The sequence below is a fragment of the Barbus barbus genome (assembly GCF_936440315.1).
Source record: "Barbus barbus genome assembly, chromosome: 47".
Taxonomy (NCBI): domain Eukaryota; kingdom Metazoa; phylum Chordata; class Actinopteri; order Cypriniformes; family Cyprinidae; genus Barbus; species Barbus barbus.
The window spans coordinates 6,427,250-6,446,514 of record NC_136725.1 but is presented as its reverse complement, the minus strand read 5'-3'; the positions used below and the strand labels follow the sequence as shown (position 1 = coordinate 6,446,514).

At 40.0% G+C, this 19,265-nt stretch overlaps 1 protein-coding gene across 5 annotated transcripts in view; it reads right to left on the bottom strand.

Annotated features, from left to right (window-relative positions):
• arl15b (ADP-ribosylation factor-like 15b) overlaps positions 1–19,265 on the bottom strand; it is a 49,415-nt gene that overhangs the window by 1,727 nt on the left and 28,423 nt on the right. For all 5 annotated transcript variants that reach the window (XM_079409909.1, XM_079409911.1, XM_079409910.1 and 2 more), the window contains one exon: positions 17,935–18,143. In XM_079409909.1, the coding sequence (XP_079266035.1) occupies positions 17,935–18,143 (209 nt within the window). The remainder of the gene's footprint in view (positions 1–17,934; positions 18,144–19,265) is intronic.

Here is a 19,265-nt window from a genome sequence, read left to right as displayed (position 1 = left end):
TGTAAACAAACCAACGCTAAATGCAAAACAGAATTTATAGAACAGATTAATGGGATAATAAAAGGACACATATTTTGGTTGTGCATCTAAATTCATTGGTTACTTGGTAGAAGCTAGTTAAATTAAATGCCAACATTTCCGAACACTATTTAATCTTTAGCAAAACTCAAGATGAATATCCACTGTCATACTGTACATTATGATGCCTAAATTCTCTTGTGATATGATTTTACTTTTAATGTGTTATTTTTTTATATTTAGACTAAACGTATCAGTTATTGATCATAATATGACAATAATTATCAATTAAGCAAGATTTTTAATATCAGTGCACCCAACTTTGTAACAACCACAATATGCGATATACCAATAGACACGATTAATGGTACTGATTTGTCAACCAATAGAGATTTTAGACTATCTCCTCTATCACGGTTACACGCTCATGTGATGTTGCATGCTACATAGTCTAGAAAACTTACTGTTTGCATGTTTTTTTAAGCATTGCAGTTTAAAAACAAGTGATTTTAAGGCTGTGAAATGCAATCAGAAGCAAAAGAGAACTTTCGCTGTATGCACGCACTGTCTGAAAGACTGTTTCTGAGGACTGTCAGAGAAGAATGTGCACGTGAAGATGGCACTCAGAGTGCGGGAGTATTGAACAGAGTTATTTTTGTTGCTTTATAGGCCTTGAACTGTTAAATACACACTTCTTTGTGTGAAAATGCCCGTCTTTGCAAGCATTCTCATAAACACAGTAAGTCTTAAATGAAAGCAAACAGCTGAGAAAGAAAACACATGTGTAACAGAATTATGGAACCCGGTCAGCTCTAATATTCCTGCTGTCTGTCATTCATGTTAGGGTGTGTTCACACTTGTCAAGTTTGGATCAATTAAAATAAACTCTGGTGCGCTTGCTCTGTTAGTGCGGTTCGTTTGAGTAAGTGTGAACGCTACCATCCGAACCCTGGTGCGAATCAAACAAGACCGCTAAAAAGATGGGTCTCGCTTCCAAATGAACTTGTGGTGCGGTTCGAATGAAATATGAATGCAACACGGACCAAATGCTTCCAAACTAACCAAAAACAGGATGTGAAGACAAGATGCGACACGATTTAACAACACGGAATGAATGGTGTATCTAAAACAAAATGAGCAGACGGCAGACGTAGAGCAACGAGGAGGCAAAATGCCTTTTATGAGGTCTTCTTGAGTTCACAGGTGGTAAAAATAAAATCATGTACACACAACAATGAGCGCGCTTAGTCCAACAGACAGCATTAGGTGTATTCTACTTCTTTCTTTTTTGGATAATAAAAATTTTGCATTGCATATTTATTTGTTCTACTGTAGTTTTTTGTCCTATTGCTTGTAATTAGTTATTCATTTTTAATAGCTGACTGATTACTTGTCTTCATTTATTTAGGCTAGTATTAGTGTTTTGTGATATTGACACTGGTGACAAGAATTATGAAATTTCCATGGTATCAAAAATGTTGGTATTATAAAAATCTTATTTAAAGCAAACATAACTATACCGTGAAATAAAATTACTCGTATTGTGATAAAAGATTTTGGTCATATCGCCCATCCCTATGTCCAATATAATAAATTATTAGCTGCCATGAGCATGAAGCTGTAGAAAAATCTAAATTGATTCTATTGTTGGTTCATTTGGATCACCATGTGATGTCCAATATAAAATCTTTTATCCTGAACTGCTGCTGTAATTGACCTCATTTACAAATGAGACATGAATCAAATCTGCAACACATTAACTTACATGCTAACAAATGTTGTATTGGAGTTAGCATGACTGGCTAGTTAACAACACTGCTAGCATGTGTTGGCTTACAATTTTTATCTAGGTAATATACTAGCACTGTACTGAAAATCCATCCTGAGATCAGACTGTTAGTTTGTAGATTAAACAAGAGTTTTTAACGAACATTTGGCTGGGGTTGTTATTTTGGAACTAGTTTCCGCTATTGACCAATAATAATGCAGGATAAATTATATCTGTAAATATTCAGCCTGTAAACGAATTCCAAAATAACACAACTAGATCTTTATTCTACTGAAGTTAGAAATGAGGTATCAGCCAAGAAATTCCAATGTATTAGCCAGGGGAATATGAGGACAAACTTGTAGTACTAGCGCCAGTCCTTTTCAACGGGGCAGAAGTGGGAGGGGAGACAGGAATGCGCGCACTGCACTGATCAGCGTTTGCTATGGTAGATGATGTAGAGGAAAATTTGAGGTAACAGGAGAGAAAAATGCAAAAAATCTTTTTTTACAGTCCTATGATTAGCAAACATGATGGACACAAAGACTTGAGGGACAGTAATGTCACAGAATTGATCGCAGCATTACATGAGATAAAGGAAGGCTCTTCTGATTATAAGCAGCTCTGTGTTTTCAGAATTTCCAAGGCAACAACAGAAAGCAACAAACACAAATATTTCAACAAGAGCTATTTCCATGCTTGAAGCCCTTCAGGAAAGATCTACAACCATCTTAGTGAAAATTAAAACAGCCAGGTGTAACATGTACAGTGGTCCCAAAAGGCATTTTGGAAACTTCTGGATACAAAACAACACTTCAAGGGATAGTTCACCCCAAAAATTAAAATGACCCCATGATTTAGTTACATTAAAAAATGTCCTGGCTCTTCCAAGCTTTATAATGGCAGTGAATGGTGGTTGAGATTTTGAAGCCCAAAAAGTGTGTTAACTCTCTCTCCTTTAGCAAAGGCCTTCTGAAGCAAAGCAATGCAATTGTGTAAAAACATACCATATTTAAAACTTTACCTCTGACTGTCGTATGTGTGCTCACGAGAGAGTGGAGTAGGCGTAGCGTAAGATCTGGTGAGAAAAAACGAGTCTCGTGAAGTTTTGTGTACTGCAAAGGATAATCAGTCTCCTCTTATATCGAAATCCTCCGACATTTTTCTTTACAAATCCTTGTTTTGTTTTGCTCAATTCTCTGTGCTTCCATGTTTGTCACTTCTCATTGGACCTTACACTACGCCTACGACGTTTGCTGGAGCGCCACTCTCTCGTGAACGCGACAACTAGCAGTAGCTAGAGATGACGGTTTATAAAGTTTTAAATATGGATATTTTTACACAAACGCATCAATTCGCTTCAGAATACTTTTTTTTCAACCAGCAGAGCCATGTGGAGCACTTTTTATGATGGATAGATGCACTTTTTTGGGCTTTAAAATCTCGACCACTATTCACTGCCATTATAAAGCTTGGAAGAGCTTTTTTTTTTTAATATAACTCTGATTGTATTCATCTGATAGAAGAAAGTCATATACACCTAGGATGGATGGAGGGTGAGGTAATTTTCATTTTTGGGTGAACTATACCTTTAATATGTCTGATTGTCATTGCATTAGATTCTCAACACTTTTTGAGCAATTTCTGTGTCCTGTCAGAGAAACCACAGGTGTATTTTCTACTTTAACTATTAACATGTTCTACCAAGAATTGAGATTTTCATAATATTGAAAAAGCTATTTAGTTTTGCTGATTTCTCTTTAAAATAAATAACCATTTGTACAATATTTAGTTTTATTTTCAAAAGAAATCTACATAATTTGTGTGGCTTAAATTTGGGGTTGTTGCATGTTTTACTAAACATTCATCAGTAATAACTTTAAGGGATAACAAAATTGGGCCCATTTTATGGACATAACATTATTAAAACATCTTTTGTGTGTGCAGAGATCATACTGGTTTAAAATGTCAAGAGCAAATGGTGACAGAATTATCATTATAGGTTGAACTAGCACGAAGCCAAAAAAACCTTGACCTTCGCATGAACAACAACAGTATCTAAACATCCAAAAATGTCCCTGTCAAAGTGACTTCTCCCCTCAAGCTCCTAATTTATGCTTGTACCCAAATCGTTGACCTCTGACCTCAGGGGACTTAAAGAAGCCCAGAATAAATATAGAGTAAGCCATTAGCACAGGTGTGAAAAGTGAAGGCTGAGAGACTAAATCATTTTAAATGCTGCGCTCACATAAATCCTAACACAAAAGAAACACACTATATTTTTCTCTTGTTTTGGCGTTGTTTCTGGAAGCTGGCCCGTCTCGTCACCTGAATGGCTCAGCCCCAAATCTCCCCGCTGTGGAGAAAGACCACCCCACTGGGAGCACTTCATCAGGCCTGGCCTCTGATTCCAAGTTTAAACTCACTCACGGCGCTGAAATATATGGCATCAATGTCACAACTAGGAAAACTATGAGCTTAACTGACAGCCAGTGGGAAGGGGCCAAAAAAAGTTGTTGGAATTTTTTACTTCCCTTTGAGAGTGTAATGAGAGGAAAAAAATAAATTAAATAATCAAACAAAACATCCTTTGAGCCAAAGCTTTCCTATTATGCCAAGAATGTTGATTAAGATTTCCCTGTCTGGGACTTCATTGCTACAAAATTACACAATCCTGCTGCTTCGAAGAGCAAGAACAATCTTGGAATGCAAAGCCATATTTGTCTATTGTTTCACAGTGAAACCTATCCAGACTTGAAAAAGCAAAAGTAACATTCGCAGAAGACAGGAGGTTTAGGACGGTCTGCCAGTGACGTTCAGGAAAAGTACTTAAAAAGATGATACAGATTGATACAGAGTGCTGGTATGTCTGACAACAGCTGATGCAGCAGAATGTGTATCATCTCTAAATTGTGCAATGGCTAAAAAACTAGGCACAAGGAATGGGCCAGAATGAATGACTTTGTGTGGTGCTCATACCTTGTTCACACGTTTATGAAAAATGTATAAATGGAAAAGCATTTTTTGTTTGAATAGGCGTTTGAAAAAAAAAAAAAATCTTGTTCACACTGCACTACACTCTCCTATCATAACAAATCAAAAACACCAAAAATAAGAATCTTAAAAAAAACACCCTGCCTGCATTTACATTTTTTTATTTTGCTCATTTTAACGAAACCTGAATATCTGAACATGACAAATTTGCAAAACATGCATATTTTGCAAAAGCATGTATGCTGAGAAAATGGCATTTTTGTACTACATCTAAATCAATGATCAAAACAATAAAAACACGGAAAATTGCATCAATGGAGGAGACAGAGTTAAGAACATTTTGGCAATGTATAATTTACTGATGCAGTAATATGCATGCTCCTCCGTATAGCGGTATGATCATTAAACAATTGTAGGCCGACCTGTAAATGTCATCGAAGAGAGCTGACCACAAAAAAAACTAAGCAGCATTTTGCTATTGTGGTCAGAGTCCTTCCTGACAAATTCCAGCACTTTTTTATAAACAAATGTTGCCATGCGCAAACGGTGCACTTGATGTGTTCCAAAATTTGTTTCACGTGTTCACACACATGAAGGAAAACAGCATTTTGAAGTGTTTTCCAAACCTCTGTTTTCAGTGAACTAAAATGTTTACATGTGGATGGGAGGCCAAAACACTGAACTTTTCCAGAAAAAAATCCATTTGTGGTTTTGAATGGGATTTTAATTAGTGTGCTGTTAACGCAGACGTTTATTTCAAAGCAGATGCGATTATGTTCTACCAATCAAAGCTGGGAAAAGAAAACTTGGTTAGGAAAATATCTATGTGGCTTAGGTGAAAATTAAAATGATTTGCAGAATAATAAACAGAACATTGTCAATTGTTTTGTTTATATAATTTATTGGACTAAGTCGACAATTTAACCATTTAATTCATCTAAAAAAAATAAAAGGATATCTAAACGTATCTATGGATAACAGTATCAGCACACAAATATGATTACATAAATTTAGGCGTGCATCCCTACTGAAAAACCTTTGGTAAGCCCAAGATTAAGCTAACCTCAGGACATGTGCAAGGCTCACATGGTGCCAACTAAATCTGCACGTTCTCCAAGCCAGATTGGCTTTTACACCTGGTTTACTGCAGATCTCTCTCTTTATGACATGTTTGGATATGAAGCCTTTCCGGGGTCAGTGGGCTAAACCCTTACTGGAGACAAGCCATGACTAAATCACTTTGTCAGAGACCTGACTACCGATGCCCCTGCACAAAGTCAGAAGCTCACAGGTTCCAGGTCGGGGGCCGTGAACAAGCCTCTTGGCCTGTGCGCTTTCATAGTGTGTCTGCCTGGTCATAGAGCAGATTTACAGTAACTCAATTTGCGCAAAGCTTGACGGTTCACATCTGGATTTGCAACACGATAAAAAGGATAATTACCTGCAGCATTGCAGGACCTCAAGGTCTCTTACTGGTCAAACTAGCCAACCGCCAATCAGTTGTCCTCTTGCCCTGTGCATTTGTGTGGACTGACCTTCACTTGAGAAACTCGCCCACAAAGAAAGAACTTACGCCCACAGATGCACCGCCTAAGGCACTGACAGGTGACCTGCTGCCCAGCCCACATCAACAAACCTGCTCAAACTATGATCCATCTAATATCCATCAGACTCTGAACTTCGTACTTTTAACCACACACACAGACCCACCTGCAGCCCTGCTCCCCAAAAAGGGAGAAATTCCCCAAAGGAAGTGCTAACTTCTTGAGCATACTGCAAGTGTTACCATTGGGAGAGTTGTTTCGAGGATCATATCACAGTGAGTTTCTAAAGATAGGAATGCGTAAGCATTGTGATATTCATCAGTTTCGAAGAGAAAAACATGACAAATTTTCGGTCCAAAGATGGAGTTGAAGCAGACCGCTATAGAGAAACAGTGGAGAGCACACCTCCTCCCCCAACTGCTGAGACTCCGTCCAGTTGTTTTGCAGAGCTCTAGTTTCTGTTATTCATGTGTTAAATCAGGCTCATTCCACAGAAAACCACAGCAGCTCCATGGGCCCCCTCTATTCACATGCTGGAGTCTGCACTCCCTTTCTGAAGAGATTTCCTCATATTAATAAATGGAACAGTATTTCATGCAGGGCAACGAAGGCCCTGTCGCTGGGGATTCCTCAGTGAAGAAACATTCCTGACAAAGTAGCTCAGAACAAGAGCTTCAGCCAAAATCGTGTTCAAGTTTCAAAACAAAAAGTGCTGGCCAAGCAATATGGGTATACATGTGCATGTATTAGAGGTGTATACATGTGTGCAATGTATTGCTCAATCTCTCTTGACAGGAACGTCTTTGTGAATCTAGAACATGAACAAAGAGACAAAGCTGCAACAGACAGATAGTTTACGCTGTCAAATCTGGTGCAGAACAAAATGTATTGCACTCACTAGATCTCTCCGTGCACCTGAGATGAAAAAGCACCATCTGCTCCGATGCTATGACCGTCAACCCCAAACAATAACTTCCCGTCGTCTTGACTAGTGTTGGTCGGCTCTTATGTAAGCATGTGTTTGAGTTACGGCGATGACTGAAGTGAAGTTCAGAGTTCCCGTAACTCACCGAATCTGGCTCCAGAACATTAGGAACATATTAAAAGGAGCTGAACCTGGCCCCCTGGATATTTTCAACAACACTTTACCTAAACATAATCCCAACCGGGAACCCCAGCCCATATCAGCGGTGATTCATAGACAAAAATTCAAATCTTGATACTACCCCAGCAGACAGTCATCCATATGCTATTTCCCTTTCCTTTAAACGTTCACACCCTTCTAGCGTGACATGCTCAAACGCAAATGTTAGGCAAGGCCTGCTGTTCAGACTCACAAGACTGCAATTCAAATTGGTTAAAAATAACCAATTGTAACTGTTGCTCTGAGAGACGTGATTCAATTAGAGTGGATGTTGCAGGCCAAATGTGGTCTGCAAAAGTAAAAATAGTCTATTACAAGATGAGCAGTCTGGTGCCCCTTTTCAACAAATTAGACGTGCCCATTCTTCAAAAACTGCGGATCAGAAAAAACAGTTCCGTACCAGCCGTAAATGACTGCCAGTCTAGAATCAGGAGTCTGCTATCAAAGACTATAGAATACCCAAGACATGTCATAAGTATTGTTGTGAATGAAAAAAAAAAAAAAAAAAACGCTCAATATGGGCGCTCTAATGAAGAAAGCCCCGCCTTCCTTATAAAAGATCCAATCGCTAATCTGTAAAGACATTGCATCACTGCAGCTGCCGTTAAAAGTCTTGGTTGCTAAAGAAACAATCAGCGTTCTGAGACGTGCGCTTAGGATTGCGTATGCACACTGGCTGGTATAGCAAAAGAAAACATTTAGGAGTTTTTGTCAAAGTCATTGTTGATTTTAAATCACCAGTTTTTGATGTTTCCCCATTCAAAAAGATAGGAGCTACACTTGCATGCCCGAGAGGCCTTCCAAAGATGGCCGCTGAGTGAAATGACTTTGCTACTATGTCAGGGAATGGGGTGCATAAAAAAAGTGTAGTCACCAGGCTAATCATCAAGTTGCCCTGTGCTTCTACATCGCTGCCTGTTTAGCCCTGCCCACCTATTCGCGCACAAAGTAGGTAAATGGCAAGAGCGACAAACGCAGGTCTACGCAGAAACCAAGCGATAAACTTAATTTGATTAACTTTATTTTTAATGAGGTGCCAGACCACGTCAGTAAGAACTTCATTTTACCACAGATTTGTTTACAAACAAGGCAAATTAGACACAGGATTTTCAGAAAGATTGAAACTAAAAGACGATGCTGTGCCGACTATATTGGATCCGATGTCGCACCACTAACCGCTTTTATTATGTGGTCACTATTGCTTTGTCTGTTATTACTGATTGTTTGATACAGTGGGGGAAAAAAATTATTTGATCCCCTGCTGATTTTGTACGTTTGCCCACTGACAAAGGAATGATCAGTCTATAATGTTAGGTTTATTTTAACAATGAGAGACAGAATAACAAAAAACAATTCCAGAAAAACGCATTTAAAAAAAGTTATAAATTGATTTGCATTTTAATGAGTAAAATAAGTATTTGACCCCTTGGCAAAACACGATTTAGTACTTGGTGGCAAAACCCTTGTTGGCAATCACAGAGGTCAGATGTTTCTTCTAGTTGGCCACCAGGTTTGCACACATCTCAGGAGGGATTTTGTCCCACTCCTCTTTACAGATCCTCTCCAAGTCATTAAGGTTTCAACGCTGACGTTTGGCAACTCGAACTTTCAGCTCCTTCCACAGATTTTCTATGGGATTAAGGTCTGGAGACTGGCTAGGCCACTCCAAGACTTTAATGTGCTTCTTCTTGAGCCACTCCTTTGTTGCCTTGGCCGTGTGTTTTGGGTCATTGTCATGCTGGAATACCCATCCACGACCCATTTTCAATGCCCTGGTTGGCTTCAATGCCCTGGCCCTGATGGTACATGGCCCGTCCATCGTCCCTTTGATGCAGTGCAGTTGTCCTGTCCCCTTAGCAGTAAAAAAACACCCCCAAAGCATAATGTTTCCACCTCCATGTTTTACGGTGGGGATGGTGTTCTTGGTGTCATAGGCAGCATTCCTCCTCCTCCAAACACGGCGAGTTGAGTTGATGCCAAAGAGCTGTATTTTGGTCTCATCTGACCACAACACTTTTACCCGGTTCTCCTCTGAATCATTGGAAAACTTCAGACGGGCCTGTACATGTGCTTTCTTGAGCAGGGGGACCTTGCGGGCGCTGCAAGATTTCAGTCCTTCACGGCATAGTGTGTTACCAATTGTTTTCTTGGTGACTATGATCCCAGCTTCCTTGAGATCATTGACAAGATCCTCCCGTGTAGTTCTGGGCTGATTCCTCTCCGTTCTCATGATCATTGAAACTCCACGAGGTGAGATCTTTCATGGAGCCCCAGACCGAGGGAGATTGACAGTTATTTTGTGTTTCTTCCATTTGCAAATAATCGCACCAACTGTTGTCACCTTCTCACCAAGCTGCTTGGCGATGGTCTTGTAGCCCATTCCAGCCTTGTGTAGGTCTACAATCTTGTCCCTGACATCCTTGGACAGCTCTTTGGTCTTGGTCATGGTGGAGAGTTTGGAATTTGATTGACTGATTGCTTCTGTGGACAGGTTGTCTTTTATACAGGTAACAAACTGAGATTATAATCTCAGCTCCTTACCTGTATAAAAGACACCTGAGAACCAGAAATCTTGCTGATTGATAGGGGATCAAATACTTATTTGGCTCATTAAAATGCAAATCAATTTATAACTTTTTTGAAATGCGTTTTTCTGGATTTTTTGTTGTTATTCTGTCTCTCACTGTTCAAATAAACCTTTGTAAACCTTTATACACTGATCATTTCTTTGTTAGTGGGCAAACGTACAAAATCAGCAGGGGATCAAATAATTTTTCCCCCACTGTATACGGAGTATTTATGTATTTTTAACCTAAATCACAGCAGCATCCATCTATGAAGGATGCAGGCTGTCAAACATACACAACTGTTGTCATACTGCCAATCATAGCAGTAGGTGTTTACTTCGAAGTCTACAATCCACAATCTTATGTTTTTTTGATGTAAAAATCTTGATAACATTATAAGCGGACCTCAGAGAACAGTACAAAATAAAAAAGGCAGTTCATGACCCCTTTAACATTTGCAGTAAGGAGTAGTTCTGAACTCTACAACAACAAGAACTTCAGCTCATGATGCTCTCCTAGCAAGATCATCTCGGAATCAGGTGTGTTAAGAGAGACAATCAAAATCTGCAGATTGCTGAGTTGCTAGAATCAGGACAACTGCAGAACATGCAGACAGAATCACAAAATCCAGTCAAAAAAATGGAATTTACTGTATAATGCAGAATGTCACAGAATTTGCCAAATTTTGGATGAGTAAATCAATCAAAATGCAATACCAACTGTCAAGCCACAAAAATACTATTTTAATATGAATCCTGCATGTTCTTTACGTCTCTGTGTGAACGAATGGCGCATGTGCACAGTTTCGTTTACTACACATACTGAAGCCTGCGTGACGCTCGTGGTGTTTTCAGCCTCTGGCGCCTCAATATACGAGTACATAATCTCAACATAATTTCCAGAACTGCATGTTTCAGCCAAAAACTCTGCACGAGACATGATGCATTGACGAGTGCGTTGCCATGATGAAGCTGCCAATCACCAGTTGCCCACAGCTGTGGCTGTTTTCGTCGCATTGCATCTCTCATCTCATATTTTTCATATTACATGGCTGGATACTTTCCATACGGCCCTTGTGGTTTGAAGAGAAATTAGAGATCTTGCAATGGATTGATAATGGACTAATGAAGAGATATGCCAAAAAATGCTGAATTGCATAAAAAACCTTCAATCAGACATCACCATTCAGTGCTCAAGTCATTGGAAACGTGGACGCGGCCAAGAACCAGCACTATCGCTGAAGTAAAGCAATGTGGGTTGATTAAGGGACACTGGGTTCTGCTAAAAAAACTGGTTTGTGTTGCTCACACATGGTGGTGTCTTAGACACATCCCCTGGATCTGCCTAAGTGCAGAGGAAAGAACACTAATTGCCATCATGAAACTATAAGATGTTCCACCACATGATGTTTCCCTGTGAAATGCTTTGTCAGTCAAAATGAATGATTTACCGTGATCTTGATGACAACTTGTTCTTTGGTTTGCGTGCTGTAATCTCGATACAGCACACTGTCCAAAAACCACACAATTGAACTGCATCATCTATCCAGGATCCATGACCATATGGTCTTCAAGCAGACAGCTGCTGCTTGTTCAGACACTAGGCACTGCCACCAGACAGAAGTACTCCATGTGGCAGCACCAGTGACCTCTCTCAGCAGAATGCCCTGAGTCAGGCTGCCAGCCGAGACACAATAACGTCTGGCCAGCATGTTTCTTTCGAGGCCAGACAGAATACAGATTCCACCCAGCCAGACAGTTCTACCACAGTTCAGTCTCCTTCAGGCACACAAGATGGCCTTTGTCTTCACATCTCAAACACATCTTTCAGGACGAGGAAAAATTCCTCCCCCAATTGATGGCGCCTGATGGCAATGAGGACTTCTCTAAGATTTTCCTCGCCCAATGTATTTTAGAGATTCACAACTCAGGACCAGTTACATAAAGTGCCTTAAGGTATGTTGTACACCTTATTGCTCAGTGTTGGTCAACAGGTTGAGATTCAATTCCATTGTATAGCTAAATGAATTTAGCGAGCAAGCAATGTCCAGGAATGAGAGTATTCTTGAACAAGCAGGGTGTGTGAGTATCGACAATGAGAAAAGCAAAAGGGTCAGTGAGGACATGAGAGGAGAAGATAAGTCAAACATCAAACATGTTTGTTTTCCAGCTCTCTCTGCAAGGAAAGTGGTAAAATGGTACCCGCATGCATTAGTGGACGGGACTCAAAGACATCTGTCATCAGAAACAGGTCCAGTTCTGGAGCTTGGGGGTCTGTGTACGTCTCCCACTCATGTTGGTTCTGTGTGCATCCATCTCTATCAGTCATAACTTTATTAGAGCCAGATGTTACGGGTGCCCTGTCTACTTCCAGAGCCGTGGTAATTTTATTATTACTCTAAATCACAACCCAGTGAGATCAGCCACGGGAGAAGGGGAGGGGGTCTGGGTCATGCAGGGGAAAACCGGGCAGTTCTTTTAAAGGTAAGACATTGACCCCTTCCATTACCGCATGGGGGGAGCTGCTTCCAAAGAGCAGATGGGGAGACGGGGGCAGTAAATTACACCGGTGACTATGACTCTGCTGGGTAGAGTTTCAACTGCAAGCCTTTACATTTGAGGACCACAGAGCTCCAGGGGTACCATATATCAAAGATACAAGAGTCTTTCTTTTAAGCATGAGGAAGGGATTTAAAAAGTACACACACACACACCTGTAATAGTCAACATTGGTGTTGGTTTGAAACAAAGTCAACATTTCCTTATAATTGTAAGACTGGTTTAGAAAAGCATCGTAGCTCTGTCTAAATGAGTTTTTCTGGTGATCAAAGCCAAATTATGTCAAATTAGACAAATGCCAATATGAACAGGTTATGCAATCTCCAAAACAATGAGCAAAGAAACCAGACAATATTAAATATAGGATGAAACAAGGATTAAACATTCATATTTACTTTAGTATATAAAGCTAAAAAGGTGGCTTGAAAAAGAAACCCTATTTTCTATTCACCCTATTTTCAATTCATGCATATTTCTTTTTTTTTTTAGAACTTGTCATTTTCAATCTAAATCACTTCTGTTACATTGAAACTTTTACATGTTTGCTCATAAATATTAATGGCATGATATGATGTCTGCCTCATAGTCTTAACTGATTTAGCAAATGCAGAAAAACCATGATTATTCATAGGAGGATTGGTGCTTCTGCATTTGCTCAGTCAACTGTTGATGCAAAAAGCTGAGGCTTTAAAGGGATAGTTCACCCCAAAATGAAGTCGTTCCAAACCCATAAGACCTTTGTTCATCTTCAGAACACAAATTAAGATGAAATCCAAGAGCTTTCTGACCCTCCATAGAGAGCAACTCAACTACCAAGTTCAAGGCCCAGAAAAGTAGTAAGGACATCGATAAAGTGCATGTGACATCAGTGGTTCAGCCACGAAGACACGGAAGAGAAGAAATAGTTGAATAAAGTTATTTTTGTTTTCTTTGCACACAAAAAGTATTCTTGTAGCTTCATGAAATTACGGTTGAACCACTGATGTCACATGGACTATTACAAACTATTCTGGATTGCCACTTCATGTCCAAAGTCAACCTGTGTCCTGAAGCAAAACCAGTCAAGAGCCACTGGTCTAAATCATGGGGTTCATAAGACTCCAGTATCTTTGCATAATCAAAATGGGAAAGAAGATAGAGAGGGGGAAGGAGCAAAAATGGACAGCACCAATCTTTCCCACACCAAGTAATATGAGACTGAGGAAGGGGTGTAAAGCCAGACGGACACCCAGACAGTGGAGTGAGTGTGTGTGCGTGTGGTATGAGGGAGAATGGTGTTTCTCCTGCTGATCAGACACTGGCCTTGGCACCCAGCGCTGAAAACCATGCCAATGTCGGCTGAGCAAATTCCGAGCCCCCAAGGAAAACAACAAACGGGTCTGTTGTTCGGACCCAGATTGCTGTGTGACCACGAAGGACACAGATTCCAGGTCTGTACTGACTGAACTGAGCCGGTCTCTCATATCACTTCTTGGATCTAGTCTTTTGTTAACGTGCTAACTGAATGGTACTAACTGCCTAACTGGCTTTTCTCTTCTAGACCTTCATCAATTTTGTGTTGTCACAACTTTTCTCCATCCATTTGGCTCTGGACTGTCAACAGTGCAGTGATTTGATGACAGATTTCCAGATCTGCAAGAAAAGAAACTCCTCGTTCCCTTTCAAATCGCATTCATCAAAATATGCTTTGTATACTTCCATTTGTCCCCTTAAGCAACCTTAATTGCAGCCTCTGGTCAACTTGGCACACAAGAAGGAGAGAATTCTACAATATTTTTCATGTGGTTGTTGAGACAGTCATGCATTGGTTTATTCCATTTCAGTACAATAGGTCCCTACTGCCACATTTTTAATCACTTTTGTTATTCTCACACTCAAACATCTCAACAGGTCCTAAATGTGCTTTTTCGTCTCATCTTCATAAAGAGCAGAGGAAAACATAGTTATAAATCTAGCAGTCAACACAAATGGGTTCTCTTGAAATACACATTTTTTCAGTTTCTCCTGCGTCATATCGTACGCAAGGCAGAAATTTTACACTTGACCAATTCTAATTCAAACACAGTTGGGCAAAACTGAGTCTCAAGCTGTGTGCTCATAACCATATATATTGTTTAGTGATGCGCGAAAATATTTTCAAATTTGACTAGTCATTGTGTTGTCCGAAATGATTAGTCAGCTAGTCGTATCTAGTGCAACGTGGCTAAAAATCATTAGAGCTAAACATTTAAATCCATATAAACTTCAGCTTCAACCATTTAGTTGTAGGACGGCTAGTTAGTCTTCCTGTTCAACCCTAATCCAACAAAAAACTATGCTCAATCATTTCAAACTCATCTCATAACAGTAAACTACTGTAAATCAAAATAGTTATGTGCTAATGTCAAAAGACAAACTATAGTAAAAGCAATCAGGACTCAAATTTATGAAGAATAAGTCAAAGTTGTCTTATGTCTTGTCACCAGTCTGTAGAAATTTATTTAGGATTTGGTTCAAATAGAAATAAAACATAATCATTCATCTCTGCAAACAACACGCCGTCTTTAAAATATCAGGTTTACTATTTTTTAGAGTTTAAAAGAATCTGCATACATGAAAATACACAGCTGCATGCATATTTTGGGAAGTGGGTTCCTCGCAAGGGGATCGTCATATTTGGAGTTCCCTGGCAATAAAATATTTGAAAACTCTTGACATAGGTGTATTACTTAGTACTTAAAAGTACAGATTTTTTTAGGGGAATCAAACGCATTATGAAATGGTCATCCAGGGCAAGACAGATGATCCATCACAGTTCACACCCTGAAATGCAATTTATATCTGGCAAAAATGAAAAACGATCTGAAATGTCTCCACAGAATAGCATGTGCATATGAAGTAGTATAGAGGGAGGATTGTATTTCAAGATTACATTTAACAGCAAGGCTGTTGGTTGAAGACTTGTGGACTTAATCAGCAAATGCAGCAGTGTGGCAAGTAAACAGTCAAGAAAATAAAAATAATTGTATTTATTTAAAACCTCAAAGATACATTTAAATAGTTGTGAAGCTGAAGATCAGCTTGATGTAATTTGTCACCCAAAAAGTTTTTCATAACATAATTTAACAGTGGATTTGGTTTTTTAAAAAATGCTGGCAGCAACTTTATCCCTTATAATGACCAAAAAATATTTGACCGTTTCCCTTTCTGTTTTCTGCACTGTGGATCTTTTCTTCCTTCAAAAAATGCCCGTAGGAGGTCCAGGAGATCTGATCCAGTTTGAAATCGATTGAGAGCAATTTAATGGAAAACAAGCTGGTCAGGTCCGATCTTGTGTAACCCAAGTTGTATCTCCAGCAAGGAGAGCGAGTGTCGCTGCCAACTGAAAAGCCCCGTTTTGACACACATCAGTGAACTGGGATGTGTTATTCTCCAAAGGGAGATATTTACTGCTCACTCAGGACCACTTCTCAGCCAGTTAATTAGCGCTCTGTGCATTGGGTGATACCCTGCAGCCCGTGGACCGATTTCTCCACTCGGAGCAGATGTGCACGCATGCACGCTCACACACGGACATACAAACCAACAAGCATGGCATCAGCCAAATAACACACAGACACCAAATCATTCAGTAAAAGACGCACAGGCTGAGTAACTCAATCCTCCAAACATAAAAGTGACAAGGGGACCATTAAAATAGAAATGTGACAGCAGAGACATGCCACACATTCCAACTGTTTGCTATTACCGACAGCGGCTGGCAATTCATCTTCATTTCGATGCCACTTGCTTCTGAAATGATGTTTGAAAGAATCTCAAATAGAGTAATCGGTAAAATGAATACACTCTTATGAGATGAGACAACAGCTGTAGTGTTTCCCCACACCACCAGTGTTTTGGGCTCCCAACAATACAAAGACTTATTGTCAGGAAAGCCTGAGAAAGTGGGTAAGCTGGGTGCTGCAGATCTGTGGGAGAATGTCTTGCGGCCTGTCAGTGTTTGCAAACAACAATCGAATCCTATGAAACAGACGGCGTGTTGCCTAATGTTGTTATCATTTAAAGGGTTAGTTCACCCCAAAATTAAAATTCTGGCATCATTTACTCACCCTCATGTCTTTCCAAACCCATCAGATTTTTTCATCATCTGAACATAAATGAAGATATTTTTTAATCAAATCTGAGAGATTTCTGTCCCTCCACTGAAAGAACCAATGAGTTTTGCTCTTGTTCATCAAGTAAAGTGTGGTTGAGCTTCTGTTTATGCTCGCTGATCAATGTTTATGTGAATAAAAGCCTAAATTAAATCTGTTCGTCTATCTCTTCAGAAGACTTGGATCAATCTCCAATTAATTTTTCTCAGGTTTTATTGAAAAATGTCTTCATTTGTGTTACAAAGATGAACACATTTCGTATGTGTTTGGAACGACATGAGGGTGAATAAATGATGACAATTTTTATTTTGGGGTGAAATAATCACTCAACATTTACAATAAATATCTCAAAAGTGGTACACATTTTTGTATCTCAGCAAGGGTCTAAAGATGTGGTCGCATTTACCATTCTTCAATGAAATTCTATGGGAGAAAAAAGCAAGATCGGGAAATTAAAGTAAGGGTTAAAACTTCCATACGTGAAAAGTTTCACCACTTTTTTTGCCCAAGAAAGTGTGCCAAAATTTAGCTAGTGTGCACAACTGAAAAGTTATAAAAACAAGAAAAAAAGCAATGCTAAATATGGCGGGTATGGTCCCGCTGTACAGTTTCATAAAGGCATCCATTTTTGGGGGTGTTTTTGTGTGATTTGAGCTAAAGAAACAATTTACAATATTGATGCCAGATTGTTGTTTTAACATAACAGTGATTTTGTTCTATTCTGATTAAAGCATGCATGAGCTGCGGCTGCATGGCTGTCTAGGGTGGCAGAAGACATTTTGCCTTAAATTCTGCCATTATTTACTCGCCCGTAATATCATTACAAACCTATATGACTTGCTTTCATCTGCTGAACATATGTGATGAACATAAACACATATTTTTAAAAATGCTATTTTTATCCATGTAATTCATGTTTGGGACCCCACTGGAAAAAAGTGAGTCATACAGGTTTGGAACGACATGAGATGACTCTTGAATGGAGTGCATGACCAGTATATGATGATGATGATGATTGGAGGTATAAAGTGAGTATTAGGTTCGTTTTAGTACAAAGGGGGCAGCAGGCTTGTCCCAGTTGTTGGCCAGTACGATGATGGGAAGTATTAAGCGAGTGTAAAGTTACGGCTCGTACAGAGCGAGAGGCAGGTTTGTTCTGGCGGTAAGCCAGGGTGAGGAAGGGAAGTGTTAAGCGAGTATTGGGTTACCTCTTGAACAGAGCGGGCAGCAGGTTTGTCCTGGTGGTTGGCCAGAATGAGGAAGGGAAGCGTGCAGAGCTGCGGATGCTGCAGGGCCGAGTGGAGCTCTGTACGCGCCACCTCCAGGTCCTCCTCCGACGAAGCACTGTCCAAAACAAACACCACCCCCTGAGAGCCCTGGTAGTACCGGCTCCAGTACTTTTTAATTGAATCCGCCCCTGCAACACAAAACATAAATTCACACTGTCAGGATCGCAGCGAGGAAGTCATAACATTTAATACACACATTAACCCCTTCGCCGAAAAAAGGTGGTTTTCCTGTCCAACATAAATCAGATGGTGAAAACAAGGCAAATCTCTAAACAAAAAACTAGACTAGAAAGAGAAACTTTCTGGCAACCAAGCGGGAAACGGACTACAGCGTATTTCGACACAGCATCAGTTCGAACATTGCTGGAATGCATTTGGTGAGGACCCTGACCTCCTTTCAAAAATCATTGCGGATATTGCATTATGTATTTTTATGACTTCAAGAACGCATGCCAACTCGCACTCTCGCTTGGGGAGGCCTGTGGGAAAAGCCGTGTCCAAATGAAGAGCGCTCAACGCAACAGTGTTTCTTTAAAGTCGACCCTGAGAGCATATTAAAATGGTTTCTTATGATGGCCAGTCTACAGCACAGTTCAAATGGGCCCACTTTTACAGTGAACATATGGTTCCTCTTGTGCACAGCAATTTGGGGGTACAAAAATGTGGCCACCAAGACACACAAGCGCAGCATGGCTTTGGTTAAAGTGAGTCACTGCGGGGCCTGTACCCTAACCGTGAAAAAACAGAGACCAGTTTGTCTATACCTCTCGTCCTTGTGAGTCTCCCGAATGGAATTCGTCATATTAATTACTAGCATGCCTCACGCGCATCATATCCTATGACGAGGAGTCCTAAAAAGTAGCTTTATTTTTCTGTTTTCATCTCGAGGCATGAAATAATAAACAGAATGCAATTCGAAAAGGTGGCGTCTTAAATCAATGCCAGACAGTAATCGACAGCTTTATTCAAAGCTCTTGAAGTTTGGCCAAGACGTATAAGCTGTTTGCTTGACACCAAGCAGCTGCGCGATCCTTTTTTCCCCTCGCTAAACACACTGGACGCGAGTTTAATGGTTCCACTTCCAAATTTCTAAGCCTTTGTCACACCACAAATTGAGATCTTAGTCATGCCTCGCCAAATTATCAGCACTAAAACTGTTCTAGAGGTCTCGGTTCACGTTTGGAACAGACTCCACCTTTCAGATTGAGTTTCAGAGTTCGACTCCCCGATATCATCGCTGTGTATGATGT